The following is a 25,345-nucleotide window of genomic DNA, read 5'->3' as shown; positions in this document are numbered from 1 at the left end:
AATATTAGGAATGAAGACCTCGGTTGTTCCATAACAACATAATAACTAGAGGAGAAAGGAAAAATTTAAATTTTTCTCCCTTTTGTGTTAAAGCCCAGTGAGAGCTTATACAAAGGTGGAAGAGAGGAAGTGCAAGGCTTAAGGTTGCTCTGCCACCTCTTTTATAGGGCGGTCTGGGCACCTAGAACAAGGTGGTTGTGCGGGGCGCTCGAAAGTGCTTCCGAGCACCTGAAATACAATACCAGGGGCACTCGCCGCTAGTTTTAGGCATTTTTTTAATATTAATTTTAATTTAAGTTGATTTATTTAATTTAGAAGTTAAATTTTAAGTTAATTTTTTTAAAGTTAATTAAAATAATTTTATAATTAAATTAATTTTTAAAATAATTATAAAGTTAAAATAAATTTTAAAATAATTTTAAAGTTGAAATAAATTTTAAAATAATTTTTAAAGATAAAATAAATTTTAATGTAATTTTTTAAGTAAACAAATTTTAAAATAATTTTTTAAGTTAAAATAAACTAAGTTAAAATAAATTTTAAAATATTTTTTCTAAGTTAAAATAAATTTTAAAGTAATTTTTAAGTTAAAATAAATTTTAAAGTAATTTTTCTAAGTTAAAATAAATTTTTAAATAATTTTTTAAATTAAAATAAAGTTTAAAGTACTTTTTCTAAGTTAAAATAAATTTTAAAGTAATTTTTCTAAGTTAAAATAAAATTTAAAATAATTTTTTAAGTTAAAATAAATTTTAAAGTAATTTTTTAAGTTGAACCAAATTTTAAAGTAATTTTCCTAAGTTAAAATAAATTTTAAAATATTTTTTTAATTAAAATAAATTTTAAAATAATTTCTTTAAGTTAAAATAAATTTTAATGTAATATTTCTAAGTTAAAATAAATTTTTAAATTAAAATAAATTTTAAAGTCAAAATAAATTTTATAATAATTTTTTAAAGTAAAAATAAATTTTAAAGTAATTTTTCTATGTTAAAATAAATTTTAAAATAATTTTTAAAGTTAAAATAAATTTTAAAGTAATTTTTCTAAGTTAAAATAAATTTTAAAATAATTTTTTAAAGTTAAAATAAATTTTAATGTAATTTTTCTTAGTTAAAATAAATTTTCAAAATAGATTTTCTAAGTGAAAATAAATTTTACCATAATTTTTTAAGTTAAAATAAATTTTAAAGTAAAATTTCTAAGTTAAAATAAATTTTAAAGTAATTATTATAAGTTAAAATAAATTTTAAAATAATTTTTTAAATGAAAATAATTTTTAAAGCTAAAATAAATTTTTAAAGTTAAAATAATTTTTAAAGTAATTTTTCTAAATTAAAATACATTTTTAATATATTTTTTTAATAAAATTTTAAGTTAAAATAATTTTAAAGAAAATTTGAAGTTAAAATAATTTTTAAAGTTAATTTTAAAATTAAACTTTGAATTTAATATAATATAATATAATTTGATTTAATTTAATTTAATTTAAAGTTCTTAGTCATCTCACTCGTTTTATGTTTTCAATCAGTGAAGCCTATAATTTTTTTAGATGAAGTTAAGTTTAATTTTTTAGGATTTGATTTAACTTTGTGTTAGATTCAGGTTTAGCTTTGGGCTCAACAAACAGACATTCTTTGGATAAACTTCTGGGCTATGGTGAATCACCAGGACATTATTAGAGTAACCATGCTTTCGAGGTTTTCCAAATAGTCCTATCCACTGAACTTAATACAAAACCTTGGTCTAACTAGTTAGGATCCGTAAAGGGTAGCTTCAGTTAGTTCCACTTAGTCAAATGCACCAGGTCGAAGTCATATCTTCCTAGACATGCATAGACTGAGATTCCCTAACCTACTTGTTGGTTGCTACTCGGAAAACCTAGAGGTTCCACTGTACAAAAATTTTGTACAAAGGTCTGAACCTTTTCCTAGCTACCATGTGTTCTTTTAAATTAAATTTTGGATCGCCTGCGGAACTTAACACGTTGGATCCAAAACTTAATCTATTCGTTCTTTTAGGTTTTGACTTGGGTCTCCTGCGGAACTTAACACGTTCGACCCAAATCACCTTAAGTTATTAATTCCATTAAATATTAATTTCCATAATTGGTTTCCAGTACTGACGTGGCGAGGCACATGACCTTCTTGGATATGGGAGCAACCACCACCGACTAGACAGAACCTTTTATAGAAAGCTAATATTTAATTTCCTAAAATAACTTTAGGTTAACCGAAAAGAACAATCAAATCACAAGGGAAAGAAAAACAAAAGAACACTATATCGAAAACAAATTCGAAACTCTAGAATCGTATGCCTCTTGTATTTAGTATTATTTCCAAAAATAACTAGTATGATGCGGAAACAAAAATTACTAGTTATACCTTTAGAAAGACCTCTTGATCTTCTACCATATTCCTCTTCTAACCTCGGACGTTGTGTGGGCAACGATCTTCCGAGATGAGAACCACCAAGCACCTTCTTCTTCCTTACAAGTTTCGGCCATCAAAACTTCTCCTAGGATGAAGAGGTTCGGCCACCACCACCATGCTCCAAGGGATGCTAGAAAAGAGGCTTCTTTTCTCTCCTTCTTCTCCTTCTTAGATCCGGCCACCAAAGCTATCTCCACCATGAGAAGGTTCGGCCACACAAAGGAGAGGAGAGGAAAGAAAGGGCCGGCCACACCCAAGGAGAAAAGAGAGGAAAAATAGAATAGAGTCCTTAGCCTCGAAGCCTCCTCTACCCCCTCTTTTATAATCCTTGGTCTTGGCAAATAAGGAAAATTTAATAAAAACTTCCTTAATTATTTTGCCATTGAAAAGGAAAATTTATTTAATTAAAATAATTCTCTCTTTTCAAATTATAATGGTCGGCCACTCTTCTCCCCAAAACAAGGAGAGTTTTAATTAAAACTTCCTAATTTGTTTCTAGAAATTTATAAAAATTTCTCCAATAATTTTAATCCCTTCATGATTGGTTAATAAAAAGAAATTTTATAAATTAAAATCTTTCTTTTAAACATGTGGATAATTTCCAAAAAGGAAAGTTATCTCTAAAAATTAAAATCTCCTTTCAATCTACAAATAAGGAAAGATATTAAATCTTTTCTTAATCTTTTGTAGAAACTAATAAAAGAGAATTTTTAATTTTTAAACTTTCTTTTAAATCATGAATATAATTAAAAGGAAAGTTTTTACCAAAATTAAAATCAACCTTTAATCTACAAATAAGGAAAGATTTTAACTCTTCTCTTAATCTTTTGTAGAATCTTATAAAAGGAAGGATTTAAATTTTAAACTCTCTTTAAATTATATTATCCACATAAGAAAAATTTTAAAATTAAAATTCCTTTTTATTTTAATAGGGCCGGCCACATGAACCCATGAACATACCCATGGCCGGCCCTAGCTTGGTCTCCAAGCTAGCTTGGCGACCCCTATAGGATGGGTAAGAAGGTGGGTATAGGTGGGTATAGTACTCTATAATTAAGAGGCTACGATAGGGACCGAGAGGAGGAATTGGTTTTGGTCTCCCGATGAAATTAAGCATCCCGTGTTCGCCCCGAACACACAACTTAATTTCATCAATAATAATTCATTCCACTAAAAAACTATTATTGAACTACCGCACCAATCCCAAATTACATTTTGGGCTCCTTCTTATGAGTGTGTTAGTCTCCTGTGTTTAAGATAACAAATGTCCACTAATTAAGTAAGTTACTGACAACTCACTTAATTAATATCTAGCTCCAAGAGTAGTACCACTCAACTTCATCGTCATGTCGGACTAAGTCCACCTGCAGGGTTTAACATGACAATCCTTATGAGCTCCTCTTGGGGACATTCTCAACCTAGATCACTAGGACACAGTTTCCTTCTATAATCAACAACACACACTATAAGTGATATCATTTCCCAACTTATCGGGCTTATTGATTTATCGAACTAAATCTCACCCATTGATAAATTAAAGAAATAAATATCAAATATATGTGCTTGTTATTATATTAGGATTAAGAGCACACACTTCCATAATAACTGAGGTTTTTGTTCCTTTATAAAGTCAGTATAAAAGGAATGACCTCAAATGGTCCTACTCAATACACTCTAAGTGTACTAGTGTAATTATATAGTTAAGATAAACTAATACCTAATTACACTACGACCTTCCAATGGTTTGTTCCTTTCCATCTTGATCGTGAGCTACTGTTTATAATTTATAAGAAACCGATAACATGATCTTCTGTATGTGACACCACACACCATGTTATCTATAATATAAATTAATTGAGCAACTACATTTATCATAAATGTAGACATTTGACCAATGTGATTCTTATTTCTAGATAAATGTTTATACCAAAAGCTAGGCTTTTAGTATACACTCTAACACTACTAACATCCAAAACTTCACCAGTACCGTAGGTCAGGTTAAACTTAGTCCTTTTTTAAGTTAATCCTAATTACCCTGTCGAGTAGGTTATTTTTGGAGGTGCCAACTAACTTGGAGCCTCCCACTAAATTATTGATCTAGATTTAGGTTTTAGTTTTGGGTTTATGTCATTACTTTTATAATTATAATATACTTGATTATAATCTTGATTTAAGTTGGTTTTATGGTTATTTTTATTATTTGATTTTAGTTTAGTTGATTTAGGTTTATATTTTAGCTTTTGATTTAAGTTATTTGATTTTACATAACATATTTTGTTTTTAGGTATATAGTATTGATTGATTCCTACTTGCATAGTTAGACACACTTTCGGAACCTAAACTTTGGTTTGCTTTTTATTTTGCATTATTAGTGATATAAATGATTTATTTGAGTTTGATTTGTATCCAAGTCCAGATTTATTATATACAACTTGATTATTTAAGATAAGATTTAAATTTTTAGATCTAGTTGTAAAGTTTTCTAATAGCCTTTTTAGTCTATTAATTTCATCTTTTAGTGTTGAATTTTCTTCTTCAAGTGTTAAAACTTGATTTGGATTAGATTTTTCAATTTGTTCCTTGAGGTGTTGGTTTACCTCGAGGAGCAATTTATTTTGATTTTCTTGTTTGGTTAATTTTCTATTTAAACAAGAAATAACTTTAAAAAACTTTCTGCTTAAATAAAAATATACCTCATCGGAACCTTAGGAAATGAGTATGGACTTATGGCTCAATTCGGGTTCGGGCCCGTCTTCCGATTCGTCCTCCGATTCTGATTCACGGTCCATCAGCGCGAGGTAGCTTCGATTTTTCTGCTCTTCGACTTTCGATTCCTCTGAAGATGAATTGCCCCATGTTGCTTTGAGTGCCTTCTTTTTGGTTGTCTTTAACTTGTCGTTCTTCAATTTTGGGCACTCGTTCTTATAGTGGACCTTCTTGTTGCACCTAAAGCAGGTCACATTTCTTGATTCGTCGGTGGAGTTGATCTTCTACAGGTCTTTTCTGCTGAAGTTCTTCTTTCTCCTAGTGAACATCTTTCTTACCAAGTTTACCAGGTACTCTTCATCTTTTGAATCTTGGTTAGACTCATCTTCAGGTTCAAGCTTGGTTTTTTTCTTTTCCTTGGATGAACCTACAAAAAGAGCAACACCTTTCTCGGTTCTGGCGTTAGTTTGCTCGTGTAACTCAAGTTCACAAAACAACTTATCTAACTTTAACTTTGAAAGATTCTTTAAATTTTGTAAGCATCCACGATAGATGCCCACAATGCATTTCAAGGAAACACGTTTAGGGCCTACCTTATTAGATCGCGGTTCTCCATTTGGTGGCCGATGGTATAAAGTCCGTTGAGGATGTCTTTGATCCTCGCGTGGAGTTGACTCGCGGATTCTCCTTCCTACATCTTAATATTAAATAACTTATTTAAGAAATGGTCTCATTTGGTTACCTTAGAGTCGCTCGTTCCTTCGTGCAGTTTGATGAGCTTACTCCACAATTCTTTTGCATTTTGGTGTGGGCCCACTCGGTTCAGTTCTTCATTCATTAGCCCGCATTGCAATGTGTTGAGGGATTTGAAGTCTGTCTGGGCTTTTTTTTTCATGTCTAGATTCCACTGTTCCGAGTTCAATGGATTTCTTGAGTTGTCGACAGGCTCCTTGTAGCCTCTGGTGATGCTAAACCACTGGTCAAAATCGGTCTTCAGATAGACCTCCATTCGCTTCTTCCAGTAGGGGAAGTCGTTGTAGGGGATCGGTTGCCGGCTAGAAGGGGGGTTGGATAGCTAGGTCACCCGCAAGTTCGGTTTCTTTTCTATAAAAGATTAGTGCAAAGCAGAAATACAAAAACTAAAACAAAGAATGCAAACTAAACCCTTCTATTTTGCTAATTTTTGAAAATCATTACCACTATGTTTCTGATTTTTGAAATTCAGCAACACATAGGTTAATTTTCGATGTTGCTATGTGTTATTGATTTCCACAAATTTGCAACATCATTTTTCACTATATTGCTGATTTTCAGCAACACTATGTTGCTAATTTTTGGAAATCAGTAATATTATGAAGTATAAAATCCAAATCACTTTTTACGATGTTGCTAATTTTCAAAAATCAGCAACATAATAAAAAGTGGTTCAAATTTTTTTTTGGATGAGCCGTAAAAGAGAGATAGGTTTAAAATTTTTTCAAATAAACAATAAAAAAGAAGAAAGAGGTTTGTAATTTTCTTGGATGATTTTTTTTATTGCATGAATGCATGCAAAAGAGAAAAAAGAGGAGAGAGATTACATGTAATTTTTGTCAGGTGAAGAGTAAAAAGAAGATTATGTTATTTAGACAGTTCTAAAATCACATATGTGATTAGGGAAAATGCATATTTACCAATGTTGTTTAATAAATCACCTTTTAATATATATATCTTTGATCTCCTAAAAAATGCTACTCGGTAATGTTGGCTTGATTCTGTGACCGAGCTTGATTTGAGTATATTGTAGTCACATCCGACTTAAGTTCAATCAGTCAAATCTAAGACTTAGCTCAGATCAAACTACTAGTAAATTCGGATGTGATAAGATGGTTGTAGTTACAACGACAATGGATTTTTGGGAATTCTAATCACCCTTTATTACAATGACACTATTAGTGTTGTTAAACTGGTCAAATTCATGATGGGGTGGATTGACTCATCAAACACCATTCATATGGTGAGGCAAGATGAGCTAACTCGGCTCATCATCCTAACGGATTGAGAAATTCCCAATTCAACCCAAGGCAGATTGGGAAATTCCCATCCCAACTCCTAACGGATTGTGGATTAGGTAGTCAGCCATTCATAAGGTGTGTGGTATAATAAAACTATATTTTATTATAAAAATATTATACCACACACCTTATGTCGCATACCTCATGTGTGTCTAATGTAGTTTTATTGTTTGATTTTTTTTAGACTTCATATTATACCCTAACCTTTAAACCCTAAAACCAAAACACTAAATGACTAAATCCCAAGTTTAAAAAACAAAACAATGTTGCGCATCACGCAGTCGCACATAGGCACGCACTGCACGATGCACAACGTAACATTCTTCATGTGTGTGGCGCCTGGATCACTTCTGGGTGCTCCGCATACACTCAAGAATCCACGCGAGATGCCTAGTGTGGGTGCCTAGTAGATCGAAGCCATATATAATTTGGATTGTGGATTAGGCGGATTAAGTCTCTAAGCTCATTGAATTTTCCAATTTAGTTTTAAAACTTAGAAGTTTTTTTCAATCCGCAGACCAACCCAAGTCTATGATAGACTTATCCAATTCTTTTTAAAATGGGATGATAAAATCTCAATCAAATTCAGTTAAATTATTTGACAGGATAAATCAATCCGACGAGTCTAATTCAATTTGACAACTCTAAACAAATATCTAGAGGTACATTCAACATTAATGTTTTCACTTCGTTATCTCCGCTTTCAAACTCTCCTTTAGAAATTAACTTGGACATTAGTGGATTTTCCTTTTCAATCCTTTCAATTGTTGTTATTGAAGACATTCATCGGAATCCTTGGGCTGCTCAGTCCGCCGACAAGTACTAAGGCCAATACCAGTAGGAGTTCTTTGGTCCGCAATTTACGGACCAGAGAATGGTCCACTGTATGAGAACCATTGATTTGGATGGAGCCTACCTTTAAGTTGGTAGGGTCCATCTAAATTAAAGGTCTATAATAATGGACCATCCTTTGATCCACAAATTACGGACTAGAAGATCTATCCTCGGCCAATACCCGTAAGATCCCAATTTGAAAGGAATCAATCCGATAGAACCCGACGCCCATCCAATGTACCGATAATAATTTTAATTAATTAAACTTTGTTTATTCTAATAATAATTTAAGTCGACGGAATTATAAGCTCTGACTTTTTGCCACTTAAATACAAGTCATTGTTCTTTGATATTCGATTGTATTCATCCTAAACGTGCACACCCTATCAGAATTCAGAACAATCACCGGTGAAATTGAGTCAACGCCGGGAGACCATTTCTCAAGCATCAAACTTTTCACAGCTACGGTTAAGGTAAATTAGGTTGTTTAGGTCGATCGGCTGTGCGATGATTGCGTAGACACAACGCCGTGGTTTGGTGGGTATTTGGCTCCGTCAATTTCTTGGCTTTCTATTTTCAATCCAAGGAAGCAAGGAGCGGGGGAAGAAATGGAGCATGTGTTGGGGATTCTTCGGATTCGTGTCATTCGAGGGGTGAACCTCGCCTATCGCGACACCAGGGGCAGCGATCCCTACGTCGTCATTCGCATGGGCACGCAGGTAGTCTCCTCTTCTTACGACGCCCTTGTTGGTTTTCTTCTTCTTAAAAATCGTAATTTGGGGAAGAAATAGAGAGGCCGTTTGATCATGTGGCGGATGAGAAATAGAGATGTGTTGCATGTCTGTGAACTCCTTATGTTTCCTTTTTGAACAATGACACGATAATTTATCTTATGATGGTATTTTGTGAATTGTATATCGAATGGAACCTTGTCCATGACTTATTACGATCTTAAACATATGATTAACCTGTCAAGGGTCCTTTTACCCTTTCTTAGTGACGATGGACGAGGATAATTTCAATAGGTTAAGAATCTTTTCAGAGCACAATACCTTTCGTTTCAATATTGTAGTTCTTCAGGTTTCATTACAAGTTTTTACATGCATTTAAGAACTATAGTTCCAAGTTAATATATTACAATGGTATGTCAATATTTTCCTCTGTCTAAATGATTTACAATTAATTTGTTTAGGACGAAAAATTCGGTGGCAACTTTCTTGTTTATGGTCGGGAGGCTACTGATTTGCTGAAATGATATGATAGATGGTACTTCTAAGTGGATAGTTAGATGAAAGGCATCTGGTGCTGGGTAGCCATATCATGCCTTAAGTTTAACAAGTTGATTTCGTTGTATATCTTCTAGCGCATAGTAATCTTCTGGTGATATTGAAAACACCTATTTTATGGTTTGATTATGGTGCCTAACTAGAGTCTGCAGATATAGATTTCATCAATTATCAGCATTCATGTTCTGGATTGTGACACCTTTTGAGACCGCTCCATTTTAATATTACATTGATGGCAGAGTTTGCTATTTTGCTTTGTTTTATCATTTTATCCTTTGTATTTTTCTGACGAGGTAGAAAGTGAAGACTGGTGTTAAAAGAAGGAATGTCAATCCCGAGTGGAATGAAGAGCTAAGCCTTTCTATTATGGATCCTACTCAACCGTTAAAACTTGTAAGTCTCTTCCTCCTTAATCAAATGGTACAAATAATCCTATCATAACTTGATTTAACTTGTTACCTTTTGTAAACTAGGAAAAGTAGAAAACCTACTCTTTTTTTGGTAGATCTGACAAGCTTGACCTGCATACGTCAAGTAATAGATTCTTATACAATGGCCAATTGACTTAGCTGGATAGTTGGAATATGTTTATCATCAATGATTTCAAATCTTAGATAAGTAATGTCCATCACTATTCTGTACATTGAATATCCATGAACAAGTTAAATTCTATTGATGCCCATTAGGATATCTCTATTCTGTAAATTGAATATCCTTGAACAAGTTAAATTCTACTAATACCCAAGAAGGCTAAATAGGACTTCTTGTTCCCAAGAAAGAGTAAAGTGACTAATGTTTAAGATTCTTGCGATTCATTATATTTACTAGCATTTTTTGTATTCTTATCTCCTGGTACAGTGATAGTTCCCCCAGAGTCTTATAGTTACACAAATTTTCTTGTACTTTGTCATGCTTGTTTACAATTTTTTTCTTTTAATCATCTCTCCAATCAATTTACATTATTACATCATTGTAGTGCCTGATGAGGTTAAGTTTCCCACACTGCATTTCTTTGACTGACCTACCAGATGCATGTATTAGATGGCATATATCCGAATGACTATAAAGATTACTTTCTTTACCATTAAGTCGTAGAAGTTAATCACATCCTGAAATGCTTCATAAGGAAGATAGCTTTGTTCTTAATATCCTCAGGAACCCATTCTCAGTATTCTTCAGGTTCCTAGCTGATTTATTGAATGTATCTACTACCTTAAATCAACATAGTTATTATCACTTATTAAAGGGCTCCATTTAGATTGACGCGGAAGGTGGAGGCTTGGCTTTAAATGCAGGCATTAGGCCTTTCTTGTGAAGAAGAGAGAGAATTCGAATAGCCATGATCATAATGATTAATGGAGAATTCGAAAGGTCATCATAATGTTAATTAATGGAGAAGTTGAAGAGTCATCATAATGAAGGTTATAAATGAAGAATTTATGGAGCCTATAACTCTTCATCTTCTTAATTAATGAAGATCATAAATGATGAATTAATTGAGACCTTAACCCTTCGTATTCCTTGGAGACTATAAGTAGCCATCCTCGGAAAGATTCAAAGGTGAATTCTTTCTCTCCGAGTCTCCCTTGTCAGGTTCTTCTTCGCTTTCTTTTACCGGAAGAGATCGATAGTGTTAGGACCTTGACGTCCGCTAGAGGGGGGGTGAATAGCGTCTCACCCAAAACTTTACTTCCTATAATGTTAGTGCACAGCGGAATACAAAAACAAACTAACAAATACGAAAGTTAACCTAAAACAAGAAAGAAGAAGACAACAAACCAAACACAAACCCTAACACAAGGTATTTACGTGGCTCGGAGATAACTTGCTCCTACTCCACGGCGTGTCCGTAAGGTGGACGATCCCTCAATCCGTCGGTGGATTAGTCCCCGGCAAACTCCGGCTAGCTCAACCTCCTTGTGGGTGGAGAAACCTCACCACAACTCCAACCAAGATCACTTGGGCACAAGAGATCCTTGAGCACTTTGGTGACTACTAATTAGGCTTTAACCAAGTCTAATTTCGTCACCTTGGCCGGCCATCCCAAGCTCCTTCTTATAGAGCTTGGAACAAATCAGTAAGCTGATTTGCCCGTTACCAGTCGACTGGTCCTTGCACCAGTCGACTGGTGTCAACCCAACAGCTCTCTCAACGGCTATCTACAGTGCACCAGTCGACTGCTACAGTAACGCTACAGTAAACCCTAATTCTAGGATTTTACCTCGAGTACATTACTCAACACTCGTTCTCGCTCGACCAACCTAGACCTAGCCTTCTAGCCTCCTCCATCAGCCTTGCGTCCCTCGGATGCCTCCCCATCCTTCACGTCTTGCCTTCTGGAGCTTCCATCGGCCTTGTCATTGTTGTCGGGTCTTCCTTTGCCAAGAGATCGCGCCTCCGGGACTTCATCCATTGCCAAGTCACACTTGGACTTACGTTGCCAAGACTACATGCTTGGACTTACACCGCCAAGACTCATCCTTGGACTTTCCTCCTTTGCCAAGATTACACTTGGACTTACGTTGTCAAGACTACATGCTTGGACTTACACCGCCAAGACTCACCCTTGGACTTTCCTTGTTGTACCTGTATCCTGCACACTCACAATGCATATCAAATACAACAATAAACCTAACTTAAACCTTTGCCCAAACATCAAAACTTATGGCACCTAGATTGCTTCAACAATCTCCCCCTTTTTGATGTTTGGCAACCTGTTTAAGTTAGGGAAACATAAATGCAATACATATGCAAATAAATATGCAAATCAACTCATGCATAAATAATGGAACCTAAATCTCTAGGCTCCCCCTTCACCTAAGCTCCCCCTTGAGCTAGGATTTCCCGTAAAGGTAAACTTCTCCCCCTTTGCCTAAACAATCGCTCCCCCTTCACCTAAGCTCTCCCTCGAGTTAGGATTTCTTGCAAAGGTGTATAGGTTTCCCACTTAAACCTAGACTTCTCCCCCTTTGCCATACATCAAAAAGAGCTCCAACAATATCCCAATTGTTGAAAACATGTCATCCAAATTGACCCTAAACTCATGTATTTATCCCCCATGGATCTCATACATTTAAACGAGTTGACACGGTCAAGAACAACGTTAAAAAACATTTTTAGGCTGGTATCAGTCGACTGAACTAGGTACCAGTCGACTGCCCCTTTCGACAGAACCTTACAGAAGCATTCTGTGGTCGAAATCTACTGTTACCAGTCGACTGGTATCATCACCAGTCGACTGGTATCGAAAAAATGAGCTTACAGAGACATTCTGTGCTCAAAAACACTGTTACCAGTCGACTAGTATCTGCACCAGTCGACTGGCACCCTATTTCTGTAAAAATCAGCCTTTTCAGGCCAACTTCAGAAATGCACCAGAAATTCCTTAGACCTCGAAAAATCCTCAAATTTTGTGGAGAGGTCTATTGTACCCTTGTCTACTTGGGAAAAATATATATAAAAATATATTTATCACAGATCCCAAGATTGACACAAAATTCAAAACTAGCTAAATAGTTCAATTGAACATTGACCTAAAGTCCTAATTTTGGCTTCCTCTTGATGTATCTGCCCATACTAAATCACAACACTTCCCTAGCATGGGTTTATATGACATCTATACATCAAAAACTAATTTTTATGCAATATGACCCCTAATGTCATATTTTCATGCATGAAACACATCCCAATTGTGCCAATCCACTAGGTTAGAGACTTAAGTCTGTCTCCTAACCACTTGGCACATTTGATAACCCATATATCATGGGTCCCAAAAGCTCTTCCTATCCTTAGGAATCTTAACCTTAGTCACCTCCCTTGGTGACTCATCCACTATGGCTAGGCCACTTCGATGCACCTCGGGTGACACTTGGACTACTAAACTCACATTCTTAACCTTAGACACATTGTCTTTGATTAATTTCTTCTTGTCCTTAATCTTGGACACCTCATCCTTGCTATAATTATATGCTACCCTAGCATATTCCTTCTTATTGACCTTGGATGACTCTCCCTTGTCCTTGGTAACACCTCTCCTACCAATGTCATGTGCTACCTTAACACTTGACCTCCTTTTGGTCTTGGAAAAGATTTTTATGTTTTCAAATAGTAACTCCCTCTAAAAATATGGTCAAACTTCTATCATTGCACCAACAATGACTTGGGGTTCTTAAATAATTAGGAAAACCAAAACTTGAAGTTTTGAGGTTCAAAGTTCAATAATGAAACTAAACTTCAACCGAAACTTCACTCTAGTTTTTCTTAACCAATTCATACTTGTTTTCATCATGAAAACTCATGCAGACATTATTTAGGGTATACTTTATCAGGGAAAAATAGTTTTCTATGAAAATATTTTCTATTTTCAAAGATTGACACAAATTTGAAAACTCTTGAAAACTTCAACATTTTCTCCTAATTTGTGTCTAACTTTTCAATGATGATTACTATCAAAAGATAGTCTTCACAAAGGTTTTTCAAAAGTATTTTGAAATCTTTTTCAAAACCAATATCCAACCACGTTCTTTGGGCTCAATGCACATGACTTGTACATTAGCTTTCCCAATGATTGGAAGACACATAACTATGTGTTTTGATGAACCTAAAACTCAACAAGATGCACTAGATCAACATCTTGAGTTTTGTTCACCATCTTAACATCTCACTTGTATCTAACGTGTATTAAAACACATACAAGTCACCTTATAGTTCTTTGTGAGATGTATATTTGGTCTTGCCCTAAACTAAGGGATCATGCATCTCTATCTAGGCATTATAAAAATCATGATTATCCATCTAGGATGTCACTTGATATGATCCCTCTTATTGGAACACTTCCATACATAATAAATTCCTTTTGTCCTTAATTACAAGGAAATTGACATACTGCATGATGATTAATGACATACATCAAAATAAGCAATTTTCAAAAGCAAAGCATGTTATAGGTACATGATGTATGTATGACATGACATGGTATTTTTATATTTTTCATAATAAAATGAATGCAACACATGATGTCATGACATATAATATGCAATCAATCATGGTATTTTAGCATAAATAAAATATACCTAGATAATCTAAGTATCCTTAAACCTTAGCTAAAACCTTAAAATTAAGCCTAGATTGCTTATCTCTTGAAAGAATGCCAAAACCCAATTTGACATTTCTTTTATCCCTTTTTTTATTTGTGCCAATTGAAATTAAGAATTCAATCCTCAAATATTTGTTTGGCACATATTACTCTCTTTAAGGATCAAACATTTAGATTGAGACTTATTTTTGTTCTTAATCCTTTAAGAACATGCTAAGATCTCAACTAGCCATTTCTAATCCTTTTCAAGTGTGCCAATTTACATGTATTTCAATTCCTTAAGATTTGACATACTTTGTTCTTCCAAATAGTGATTACTTTGGATTAAGGTTAAAAATCTCGCTTAACCCATCAAAAGGAGACCAAGATCCCAACTTGTATTCCTTGTATTTTCATATTTGTGTCAATTTAAGTTAAACTCAAATCCTCAAATTTTGACACAATTTACTCTTCTTAAAGAGTACACTTAATAATCCTTTTCATTTTCAAAGGTTAACAATAACCTTGAAAATGCTTTCAAGTGTCAACTTTTATCAAGGTTGGGTTAACTACCCTTCCAATTGGAGTTGACACTCTCTAAACCCATCTAGGGTGTAGAGACTATGCTCCTAGGAATCCAAAACCTATTGGTACTCCTTGGATGCTCTAGGTACTCACTAGGGATGACTTTCCTAAATACCTTTCTAAGGACCTTTCTAGCCTTCTTAGAAGCCTTGATCACTTCCACTAGGTCACTTCTAGGGCTAACTCCCCTTGTAACCTTATTTGTGACTTTATTAGACTTATTAGAAGTCTTAGTCACATTGGTCTTTGCAAAAGTACTCTTAGGGACAACTTCCCTTGTACTTTTAGCTTGACCACTAGTCCTATGTTTGGTTCCATAGCTATATGGAACCCTATGAAAGGAAGTCACATCCTTCTTGGCTTTGGGTTTGTATCCCAAACCTCTATAGCCATTGGATGACTCTTGTCTAGCTTTTCCAATGTTGTGCTCACTTTGCCCCTTAAGCAAGTTTTCCATTCTTGCTAAGGTTCTCTCTAAGTTATCAAGTCTTGACCTTAAGACTTGGTTTTCTCTTACTAAATCCATAGATTTGGATTTTTGTTGATTCCTATGAGCATTGCTAGCCTTAGGCTTATATCTAAAGTCCTTAGAATTATTGCCTAAGTAGTTATCTACCTTCCTAACCTTAGGTATGGTAGATCTAGCATGAGGAGGTATATATTTGTCCTTAGGTTTATCATGCATTCTATTTTCATGATAAATAGCATTATAACGATTTAAATTTGAACTAGCATTCAAATTAGGGTTTACCTCCCTTACCCTTGAAGTTCTCTTCTTCTCCCACTTCTTCAAGTGCGCCAATTTCTTGAGCTCTCCTCTCCTTGGACACTTTGTGTGGTAGTGACCCCACTCACCACATGTAAAGCACCTAATGTGCTTCTTCTCCTTCTTCTTTTTCCTACAACTCACATTAGTTTCTAAATTAACTTTAGTGAGTTTATGATTTACCTTCTTTACCTTCTTGAGCGAAGGACACCTACTCTTGTAGTGCCCCATCTTACCACACTCAAAACATTTGATGTGGTCCTTTGTGCTCTTCTTGGTAGTTGAAGTAGAGGGTTGAGCTTCCAAGATCTCCTCTTCCTCGGATTTCTCTTCTTCCTCTTCACTTGAAGATTTGGACTCTTCCACTTCTTCATCTCTTGAGGATGTGGAAGATCTCTCCTCTTCCACCTCTTCCTTCTCTTTCTCTTCCTCCTCTTCCTTTTCCTCCTCGAATGTTGACCTCTTGTCAACATCGGATTGGTCCTTCTCTTCTTGGACCAATAAGCCATTTTCCTTGGGCTCTTTCACTCCTTGGATTTTTATAGGATCTTCATGATAGGCAATGATCTTTTTCCAAAGATCACTTGCATTTGTGGTTTCACCTACACTCAACAAAATATTAGAAGGTAGTAAATTATGCAAAATTCTCGTTACCTCCTTGTCCACCTCCGATTGCTCTCGTTGCTCTTTGGTCCAATGCCGAGGTCGGAGGCGTTTACCCTTCTTGTCCGTAGGAGCTTCAAATGGGTCACTCAAGACAACCCATTGATTCCAATCCATTTGGAACCATGTCTCCAATCGCTTCCTCCAATAATTGAAGTCTTCTTTGTCATACGGAGGTGGAATTCGGATATCCCATCCGAGCGGTCCTTCGGACTCCATCTTCTTCTTCCTCTAGCTTCTTGCTCTCTTGGCGGTTAGTCCGTAGAAGAGCGACCTTGCTCTGATACCACTTGTTAGGACCTTGACGTCCGCTAGAGGGGGGGTGAATAGCGTCTCACCCAAAACTTTACTTCCTTTAATGTTAGTGCACAGCGGAATACAAAAACAAACTAACAAATACGAAAGTTAACCTAAAACAAGAAAGAAGAAGACAACAAACCAAACACAAACCCTAACACAAGGTATTTACGTGGTTCGGAGATAACTTGCTCCTACTCCACGGCGTGTCCGTAAGGTGGACGATCCCTCAATCCATCGGTGGATTAGTCACCGGCAAACTCCGGCTAGCTCAACCTCCTTGTGGGTGGAGAAACATCACCACAACTCCAACCAAGATCACTTGGGCACAAGAGATCCTTGAGCACTTTGGTGACTACTAATTAGGCTTTAACCAAGTCTAATTTCGTCACCTTGGCCGGCCATCCCAAGCTCCTTCTTATAGAGCTTGGAACAAATCAGTAAGCTGATTTGCCCGTTACCAGTCGACTGGTCCTTGCACCAGTCGACTGGTGTCAGCCCAACGGCTCTCTCAACGGCTATCTACAGTGCACCAGTCGACTGTTACAGTACTACTACAGTAACGCTACAGTAAACCCTAATTCTAGGATTTTACCTCGAGTACATTACTCAACACTCGTTCTCGCCCGACCAACCTAGACCTAGCCTTCTAGCCTCCTCCATCAGCCTTGCGTCCCTCGGATGCCTCCCCATCCTTCACGTCTTGCCTTCTGGAGCTTCCATCGGCCTTGTCATTGTTGTCGGGTCTTCCTTTGCCAAGAGATCGCGCCTCCGGGACTTCATCCATTGCCAAGTCACACTTGGACTTACGTTGCCAAGACTACATGCTTGGACTTACACCGCCAAGACTCATCCTTGGACTTTCCTCCTTTGCCAAGATCACACTTGGACTTACGTTGCCAAGACTACATGCTTGGACTTACACCGCCAAGACTCACCCTTGGACTTTCCTTGTTGTACCTGTATCCTGCACACTCACAATGCATATCAAATACAACAATAAACCTAACTTAAACCTTTCAAAACTTATGGCACCTAGATTGCTCCAACAGATAGTGCTTCCAAGATTTTGTCGATCCAAGAGGCTAGCACCTAAAGGATCGTATCAAGTTCAAGTCTCGTAAAGTTTCTGTCCAAGCCAAAGAAGTTGCTGACTCAGTAAGTGGGCTTTTCGTTTCGAGTATAGACACGGAATATGTTTATATTTCATTATTTTATATTACAAGTTCATTTCTTTTTGTTCAAAGATGCACTGTTATGACTCAAGTTAGATATGGTAAAGGAAATTTCCAAAAATATGATAAGATATGACAAGTTATGGCCCTGATGCGGTGGGTAATAATAACCGATATATGACCTCACCCCTTAGAGGAATTACATATAGGGGACTGATAAGTAAAAGGGAATTTCCGAAAACATGATAAGATATGACAAGTTAGGTCCTGATGCAGTGGGTAATAATAACCGATATATGACCTCACCCCTTAAAGGAATTACATATAGGGGACTGATCAGTAATACCATGGAAAACAAGATGATTAACAGTGCTATGTTTTTGACTAAGTTATGTTTCTGTCATGAATTCTGAATGTTTTGCTAGAAGTATATGTTTTCGTTTAAGTTATGTTTCTGTCATGAATTCTGAATGTTTTGCTAAAAGTATATGTTTTCGTTTAAGTTATATTTCTGTCATGAATTTTGAATGTTTTGCTAAAAGTATATGTTTTCGTTTAAGTTGTGTTTCTGTCATGTTTCATAAAATATGTTTTCGTCATGCATTCCGAATGTTTTGGCTATATTTTGTATTATGTCATGCTATGTTCGATCGATCCCACTTACTGAGTGTTTTCCCAAGCACTCACCCCCCTTACTCCCATCCCCAGATAAAGACGAGGAACATGTTGAGAAGGAGGAGCAGGAGATGTTTTGGGGCTGGTAATGAAGCCGTGTCCAAGTGATTCGTCCTTTTAGTCCATGTTATCCTTATTTGTACACTTTCGCTTTTGGATTGTAAAGACAATATTTTCATTATATTATTAATGGTTTGGTATGCACTTTATGAGGTTTGTTGTTTTCGAGTATTTATATTCGCGAGCAACGCCGGTGTCACGCGCCTTGGTCTCGGGGCGTAACATTGAAGTGGTATCATGTTGGGTTTTTCGGGCCGCAAAAACCGCTTTTTGCATTGCGGAAACCCCGAAATTCCCATGCCACCGGATCCGTGCGAAGATTAAAATTTCGTAAAAATTTTCACGTACGAGTTTTTTAAGCCTAGATCTACTTTAGATCTACAGGATAAGAAGAGCTTTACCCTTGATGCGTGCCCTTCGCTAATCCCGCTCGTCCAAGGTTCACCGGATCTCGAGAGCATCAAAGTAGATACTCCTCTATGTGTATCCACACAAGCAAGAGATGGAGAAACCAAACAAAAGGTGTGCTAGCACCTTTGAAAGGTTCGGCCAAGGTGGAGGAGAGGGAGAGAAAGTTGAGAGCTTGAGGAAGAAGAAGGAGGCTTCAACACAAAATGAAACTTACACTTGAATTCATGTGGCCGGCCACATTAAGAGGGATTATAACCTCCATGGAATGCCAAGAGTCATAACTCTTGGTAACTCTCATGAGGTGGCATCCCACTTAAGCAACCATGATGATGTGGAGCATCATCATTGGCCCACTCTTTGCCAACTTACCAATGAGGTGGCAAATGGTCAAGTCAAACTTGACTCTTCATCTTCCTCTCAAGTCAAGTCACACTTGACCACTTCTCTCCCTTGGTTGATCTAATCTAACCATTGGTTCAAGTCAATTTTAATTTAATGAATCTCTATTCATTGAATTAAATTAATTAAATGAGTCTAAGTCCAAATTAGACTTACTTAACACATGAACCAAATTGAGTCCAACTCAATTAGCTCAATTTGGATTACTCTTAATCCTATTTGGTTCATCACATGAACCTAATCCTTTAGGTTCACCAAATGAACCTAATCTCCATCTAATTGTCCTTTGTGTGTGACCCTATAGGTTTTTATAACGTTGGCAATGCTCCTAAACTCATTTAGAAGCATAAGTAATGAGCGGTATCTAGCAACACATCATTACTACCCAAGTTATAAGAATGTTGAGATCCAACATCACCTTGTGACTACTAATTGTGACTCCTCACAATATATGACAAGTGTCCTTCTATCCTTGACATCTAGATTGATCAATGTGAGGCATAGACCGTATCATCCTCTAATCAATCTAAATCTTGAATCCCAAGTAGACTCACTCAATCAAATGAGCTCAACATCTCATATTGACTCATTTAGGCATGACCATGCACTTAGTGGTCTCACTCTATCAAGAATAATGATGTCACTCCTGTCATATAGGAGGGATAGATCCAATCTACATCACTCACATCCTTCCGCATAATTTGTTACATACCCAGTAATCGCCTTTATAGTCCACCCAGTTACGGGTGACGTTTGACGAGCCAAAGTATGCAACTCCTTATGTAGGGACCTATGGTGACTTCAGGTCCAAGGACTAATAGTCATACTAATAGCCACATGAGAAAGTATATGACACTCATATAACGATCCATGATGCTTTCTCATGGCGGGTCATTCAGTATACATTCTCCAATGCATACTCATGTGTCAACTTGATATCTCCATATCCATGACTTGTGAGATCAAGTCATCGAGTTGACCTACATGCTAATCTCGTCGCATTAACATTGTTCTTGTATGCTAATACTTGACTAGGAATGATTAAGAGTAGTGTTCTCTATATCATCTCACTATCGATTCAACTAACCGATTGATATAGGTAAGAATCTTCTACTCAAGGACGCTATTATACTTAGTTATTTGGCACCAATACAAGTAAGTATAATAATCATAAACAAATGCCTTTATATATATATAAGAAATATGATACAATGAGTCCATATAACAATCATCAAATGATTGGCTCTAGGGCTCTAACTAACATATCAGAGCCAAGTTTTAATCCGGTTGGGACATTTTGTATGAGAATCTAACAAAGTTGGATTTTCGACAAATGGCTAGTGCCCTCTGAAATGGCCTAAATAGCAAAAATTGCATGTCATTTCTCTACCAAATTCCATTGTTTAGGCCCTGAAATCATGTTTTTTTTTCCGTTTCAAGAAAGTTTTCAATTGCCTATAACTTCTTGTAGGAAAGTTAAAATTCGATTCCGTTAATCGATACTGCTCATTACTTAAGTAGTTATCTTTGAACTATCATGAATCATTTCGCTTATCCGATTTTAGGAAATGGCCGACAGATCCGTCCGGAACAACCGTAACCCAAACTATGCCAACCGCAACAACAATGAAGATGCAAACACTCCCCCAAGAGTTAGCCTAAGCCGAGAAGATTTAATGGCCATCGCTACCATCATAGCAACCACACTGCAAGGGTTAGCGACCCCAAGTGCTAACCAGAATCCCAACCCGCCACCAGAAGCCAACCGTGTGGTATTAAGTACTACTATGAGTCCCTTCGGAAAAACAGAGCCCCGACGTTTGATGGCAACCCCGACCCAGAAGTTGGTCAAAACTGGCTCAAGAATATCGAGACTCAGCTTCGACTACTGGAAATCCCGGAGGTGTTTAAAGTGGATGTTGTGACACCCTTCCTAGAAGATAAGACACACAAGTGGTGGGAAATCATTTCACCAGCAATGACTGAAGCTGGACCAGTGACATGGCAACAATTTAAAGAGATGTTCTTAAAGCAGTACTATCCGACTGAGTTCGGGTTACAGAAGCTGAGTGAATTTGAAAACTTTACTCAAGCTCCGAGTATGTCCGTACTAGAGTACACCTCAAAGTTCAACTCGCTCGGGACCTATGCCCCAACCATCATGGCAGATGACACCTTGTAGCTATATCACTTCAAGAAGGGTTTGAGTAGCCGAATTCAATCAGCATTAGCAATCTACAAGCCAACTAGCTTCGCCGATCTGATGGGAGCAGCCATTAGAGCAGAAACGAACATCAAACGGCGTGAAGAAGAAGGAAAGAACAAGCGACCCCTCGGGAGTCAATCTTCCCTAAGTGAACAAAGGTTAAAACGACTCAACCTATCAAGTGGCCAGTCCAAAGGACCCTCTTTCACTTTGCCCTCCCAAAGCATTAAACCATGTCCTACTTGTAACTCCAGACATCTTGGAGAATGTCGTAGGATCTCCGGTGCATGCTTCAACTGTGGGAAGATGGGGCACCGAATTGCGGATTGTCCTGAACCCAAAAAACAAGGGGCAGTATCAAATTATGCTGCAGTCCAGAATAAACCAAAGGAGAATAAGCCCAATGCTCGGGTGTTCACTATGACTCAAGAAGAGGTGGACAACGCAAGCGATGTGGTGGTAGGTATCATTCTAATCAACAAAATGACTGCCTATGTATTGTTTGACTGTGGTGTCACTCATTCTTTTATATCTAAAAGATTCACTATGAAGTTAGGACTTAGAGCTGAAATACTTAGTGAACCATATAGGGTAGCTACACCCACTAATAAGGCCATCAAAACTCATAAATTGCATCGAAGCTGTCAGGTCAGTATTGGTAATCATATATTCGAAGCTGATCTGATTCAACTAAACATGGTTGAGTTCGATGCCATTCTTGGAATGGATTGGTTTGCCAAGAATCACGCATTAGTGGATTGCCACAAGAAGAGTGTCAAACTTCGGACTTCAAGCCAAGAAGAAATCATCTACCATGGCAAGGCCAAGGAAAAGAGATTGCTCCTGTCCGTATCTTAGACTTGGAAAGCCATGAGGAGCGGAGATGGAATCTATCTAGCTATGATAAGTGAGGTGGAAGAGAAGATTGAGACCAGGCTAGAAGAAATTCCAGTCGTTCAAGACTTCCTAGATGTATTTCCTGAGGAACTACCTGGCACAGTACCAGACCGTGAAGTAGACTTTGAAATTAATTTGGCACCAGGTGCAACACCAATATCAAAGGCACCCTACCGGATGGCCCCGACAGAACTCAAATAACTAAAAGAACAACTTCAAGAGTTGTTAAACAAAAAACAAATCTGACCGAGCGCATCTCCGTGGGGAGCCCTAGTTTTATTTGTGAAGAAGAAAGACGGGAGTATGAGATTGTGTATCGATTACTGAGAATTGAATAAAATTACAATCAAGAATAGGTACCCCCTTCCAAGGATAAACGACCTCTTCGACCAACTTAAAAGAGCTACAGTATTCTCCAAACTCGATTTAAGGTCAGGCTATCACCAGTTGAAGGTTAAGGCTGAAGATATGCCAAAGACGGCTTTCAGAACCAGGTATGGACATTATGAGTTCATGGTAATGCCATTCGGCTTAACCAATGCCCCGGCAGCATTCATGGATCTCATGAATAGAGTGTTCAGACCATATCTTGATAAATTTGTGGTGGTGTTTATCGACGACATCCTCGTATATTCACTAAGTGAAGAAGACCACAAAGAGCACCTTCGCCTTACCCTCCAGACACTGAGAGATAAGGAACTATATGCCAAATTCAAGAAGTGTAAATTTTGTTTAAAAAGCGTTACCTTCTTGGGTCACATAATCTCTGAAGCAGGCGTTTCTGTAGACCCCAAGAAAGTAGAAGCAATTTTAGATTGTCCAAGACCAAAGTCAGTAATAGAAATTTGCAGCTTTTTGGGGCTAGCCGACTATTATCGAAAATTTGTTGAAGGATTTTCCACGATAGCTATACCTCTCACCAAGCTCACATAAAAGAACTCCAAATTTAACTGGAGTAATGAATGTGAGAAGAGCTTTGTAACCTTGAAGAAAATGCTTACATCTACACCCATACTAGTACTACCCGCAGAGGATAAGGATTTCACTATTTACAGTGATGCATCAAAGGGAGGTCTGGGGTGTGTCCTCATGCAAGAGGGAAGGATTATTGCTTACGTTTCACGACAACTGAAACCGTATGAGCAAAACTATCCCATGCATGACCTTGAACTAGCTGCAGTAGTTTTCGCTCTAAAAATTTGGAGACACTATCTATATGGTGCCAGGTGCGAAGTGTTTACAGATCATCAGAGTCTCAAATATCTGTTTACACAGAAAGAATTAAACCTGAGGCAACGACGATGGGTTGAGCTCTTAAAGGATTATGACTTAATAATAAGTTACTACCTAGGTAAAGCAAACAAGGTAGCTGATGCTTTAAGTCGGAAGAGCATGGGCAAGATAGTTTTGGCATCGCTCTCAGCACAACCATGCCTTCGAGAAACAATCAAGTTGAAGCAGAAGCAAGACCCGACGTTGGCAAGACTTACAGAGCAGATCAAAAAGGGAAAAGCAACTAATCTTCAAATAAATGATAGCGGATCTTATGGATGAAAGGAAGGCTGTGGGTGCCTGACATTGATAATCTTCGACAAGAAGTAATGTCTGAGGCCCACACATCAAAATTCTCGGTCCACCCTGGCAGTACAAAGATGTATAGGGATTTGAAGAAGAACTTCTGGTGGAGCGGAATGAAGAAGGATGTCGGGGAATTCGTCTCTAGGTGCCTAGTATGCCAACAGGTCAAAGCAGAACACCAACGACCTGGAGGACTTCTTCAACCTTTAGAGATTCCAGAGTGGAAATGGGAGCACATTTCCATGGACTTTGTAGTGGGATTGCCAAAGTCAAGACAAAGCCATGATGGGATATGGGTATGGTGGATAGACTCACAAAATCTGCACACTTTCTACTCGTTCGCATGAATTATAATCTGGATAAGTTGGCTACCCTATACATGGACAACATTGTGCGGCTGCATGGAGTTCCAGCAAGCATACTATCTGACAGAGACCCAAGATTTGTGTCCCGTTTTTGGCAAAGTTTTCAAAAAGCTATAGGGACTAAGGTCACTCTATACACGACCTATCACCCTCAGACTGATGGGCAAACTGAGAGGACAATACAGACACTTGAAGACATGCTAAGAGCATGTGCTTTGGACTTCAACAGTAATTGGAGTGAGCACCTGCCCTTAATCGAGTTTGCCCATAATAACAGTTATCATAGCAGCATTGGAATGGCCTCATACGAGGGTCTATATGAGTGCAAGTGTCGGTCACCTCTATATTGGGATGAAGTAGGAGAAAAAACTATAATTGGACCTGAGCTTATCCAAACCACAGTAGAAAAAGTGACTGTCATCAAGGAACGACTCAAGGCTGCTCAAGATCGACAAAAAAAGTTGGGCTGATTTGAAAAGAATATCAGTGGAATTCGAAATGAGTGATAAGGCCTATATAAAGATTTCGCCAATGAAGGGAGTAGTTCGATTCAATAAAGCTGGGAAACTAAATCCTAGATATGTAGGGCCTTTCGAAATTCTGGAGAAAGTGGGATCATTAGGTTACAGACTGGCATTACTACCAGATATATCAAGGATTCATAATGTCTTTCACGTCTCCCAACTAAGAAGATATGTTGCAGATTTGAGCCATATCTTGGAAACTGGATCACTCCTAGTCGAAGGGAACTTGAATGAAGAATTGAAGTATGAAGAAGTTCTCATTCGAATTATTGACACCAAGGATCAAGTACTTAGACGAATAACTATCCCGTACGTCAAAGTACAATGGTCCAATCACACTGAAAGGGAAGCTACCTGG

At 37.2% G+C, this 25,345-nt stretch overlaps 1 protein-coding gene across 2 annotated transcripts in view; it reads left to right on the top strand.

Annotated features, from left to right (window-relative positions):
* Positions 1-8,365: 8,365 nt before the first annotated feature.
* The window catches only part of LOC122051690 (GTPase activating protein 1-like), a 30,705-nt gene continuing 13,725 nt past the window's right edge, over positions 8,366-25,345 (top strand). The window contains exons 1-3 of one of the 2 annotated variants that reach the window (XM_042612911.1): positions 8,384-8,499; positions 8,613-8,745; positions 9,610-9,705. In XM_042612911.1, the coding sequence (XP_042468845.1) occupies positions 8,635-8,745; positions 9,610-9,705 (207 nt within the window). In that variant the 5' untranslated portion in view covers positions 8,384-8,499; positions 8,613-8,634. Of the gene's footprint in view, positions 8,746-9,609; positions 9,706-25,345 lie in introns of both variants that reach the window. The other variant, XM_042612910.1, reaches the window with a different exon arrangement.

This window comes from Zingiber officinale, chromosome 3A (genome assembly GCF_018446385.1).
Source record: "Zingiber officinale cultivar Zhangliang chromosome 3A, Zo_v1.1, whole genome shotgun sequence".
Lineage (NCBI taxonomy): Eukaryota > Viridiplantae > Streptophyta > Magnoliopsida > Zingiberales > Zingiberaceae > Zingiber > Zingiber officinale.
The sequence above is the reverse complement of the archived record's forward strand: the minus strand, read 5'-3'. Positions and strand labels throughout refer to the sequence as shown.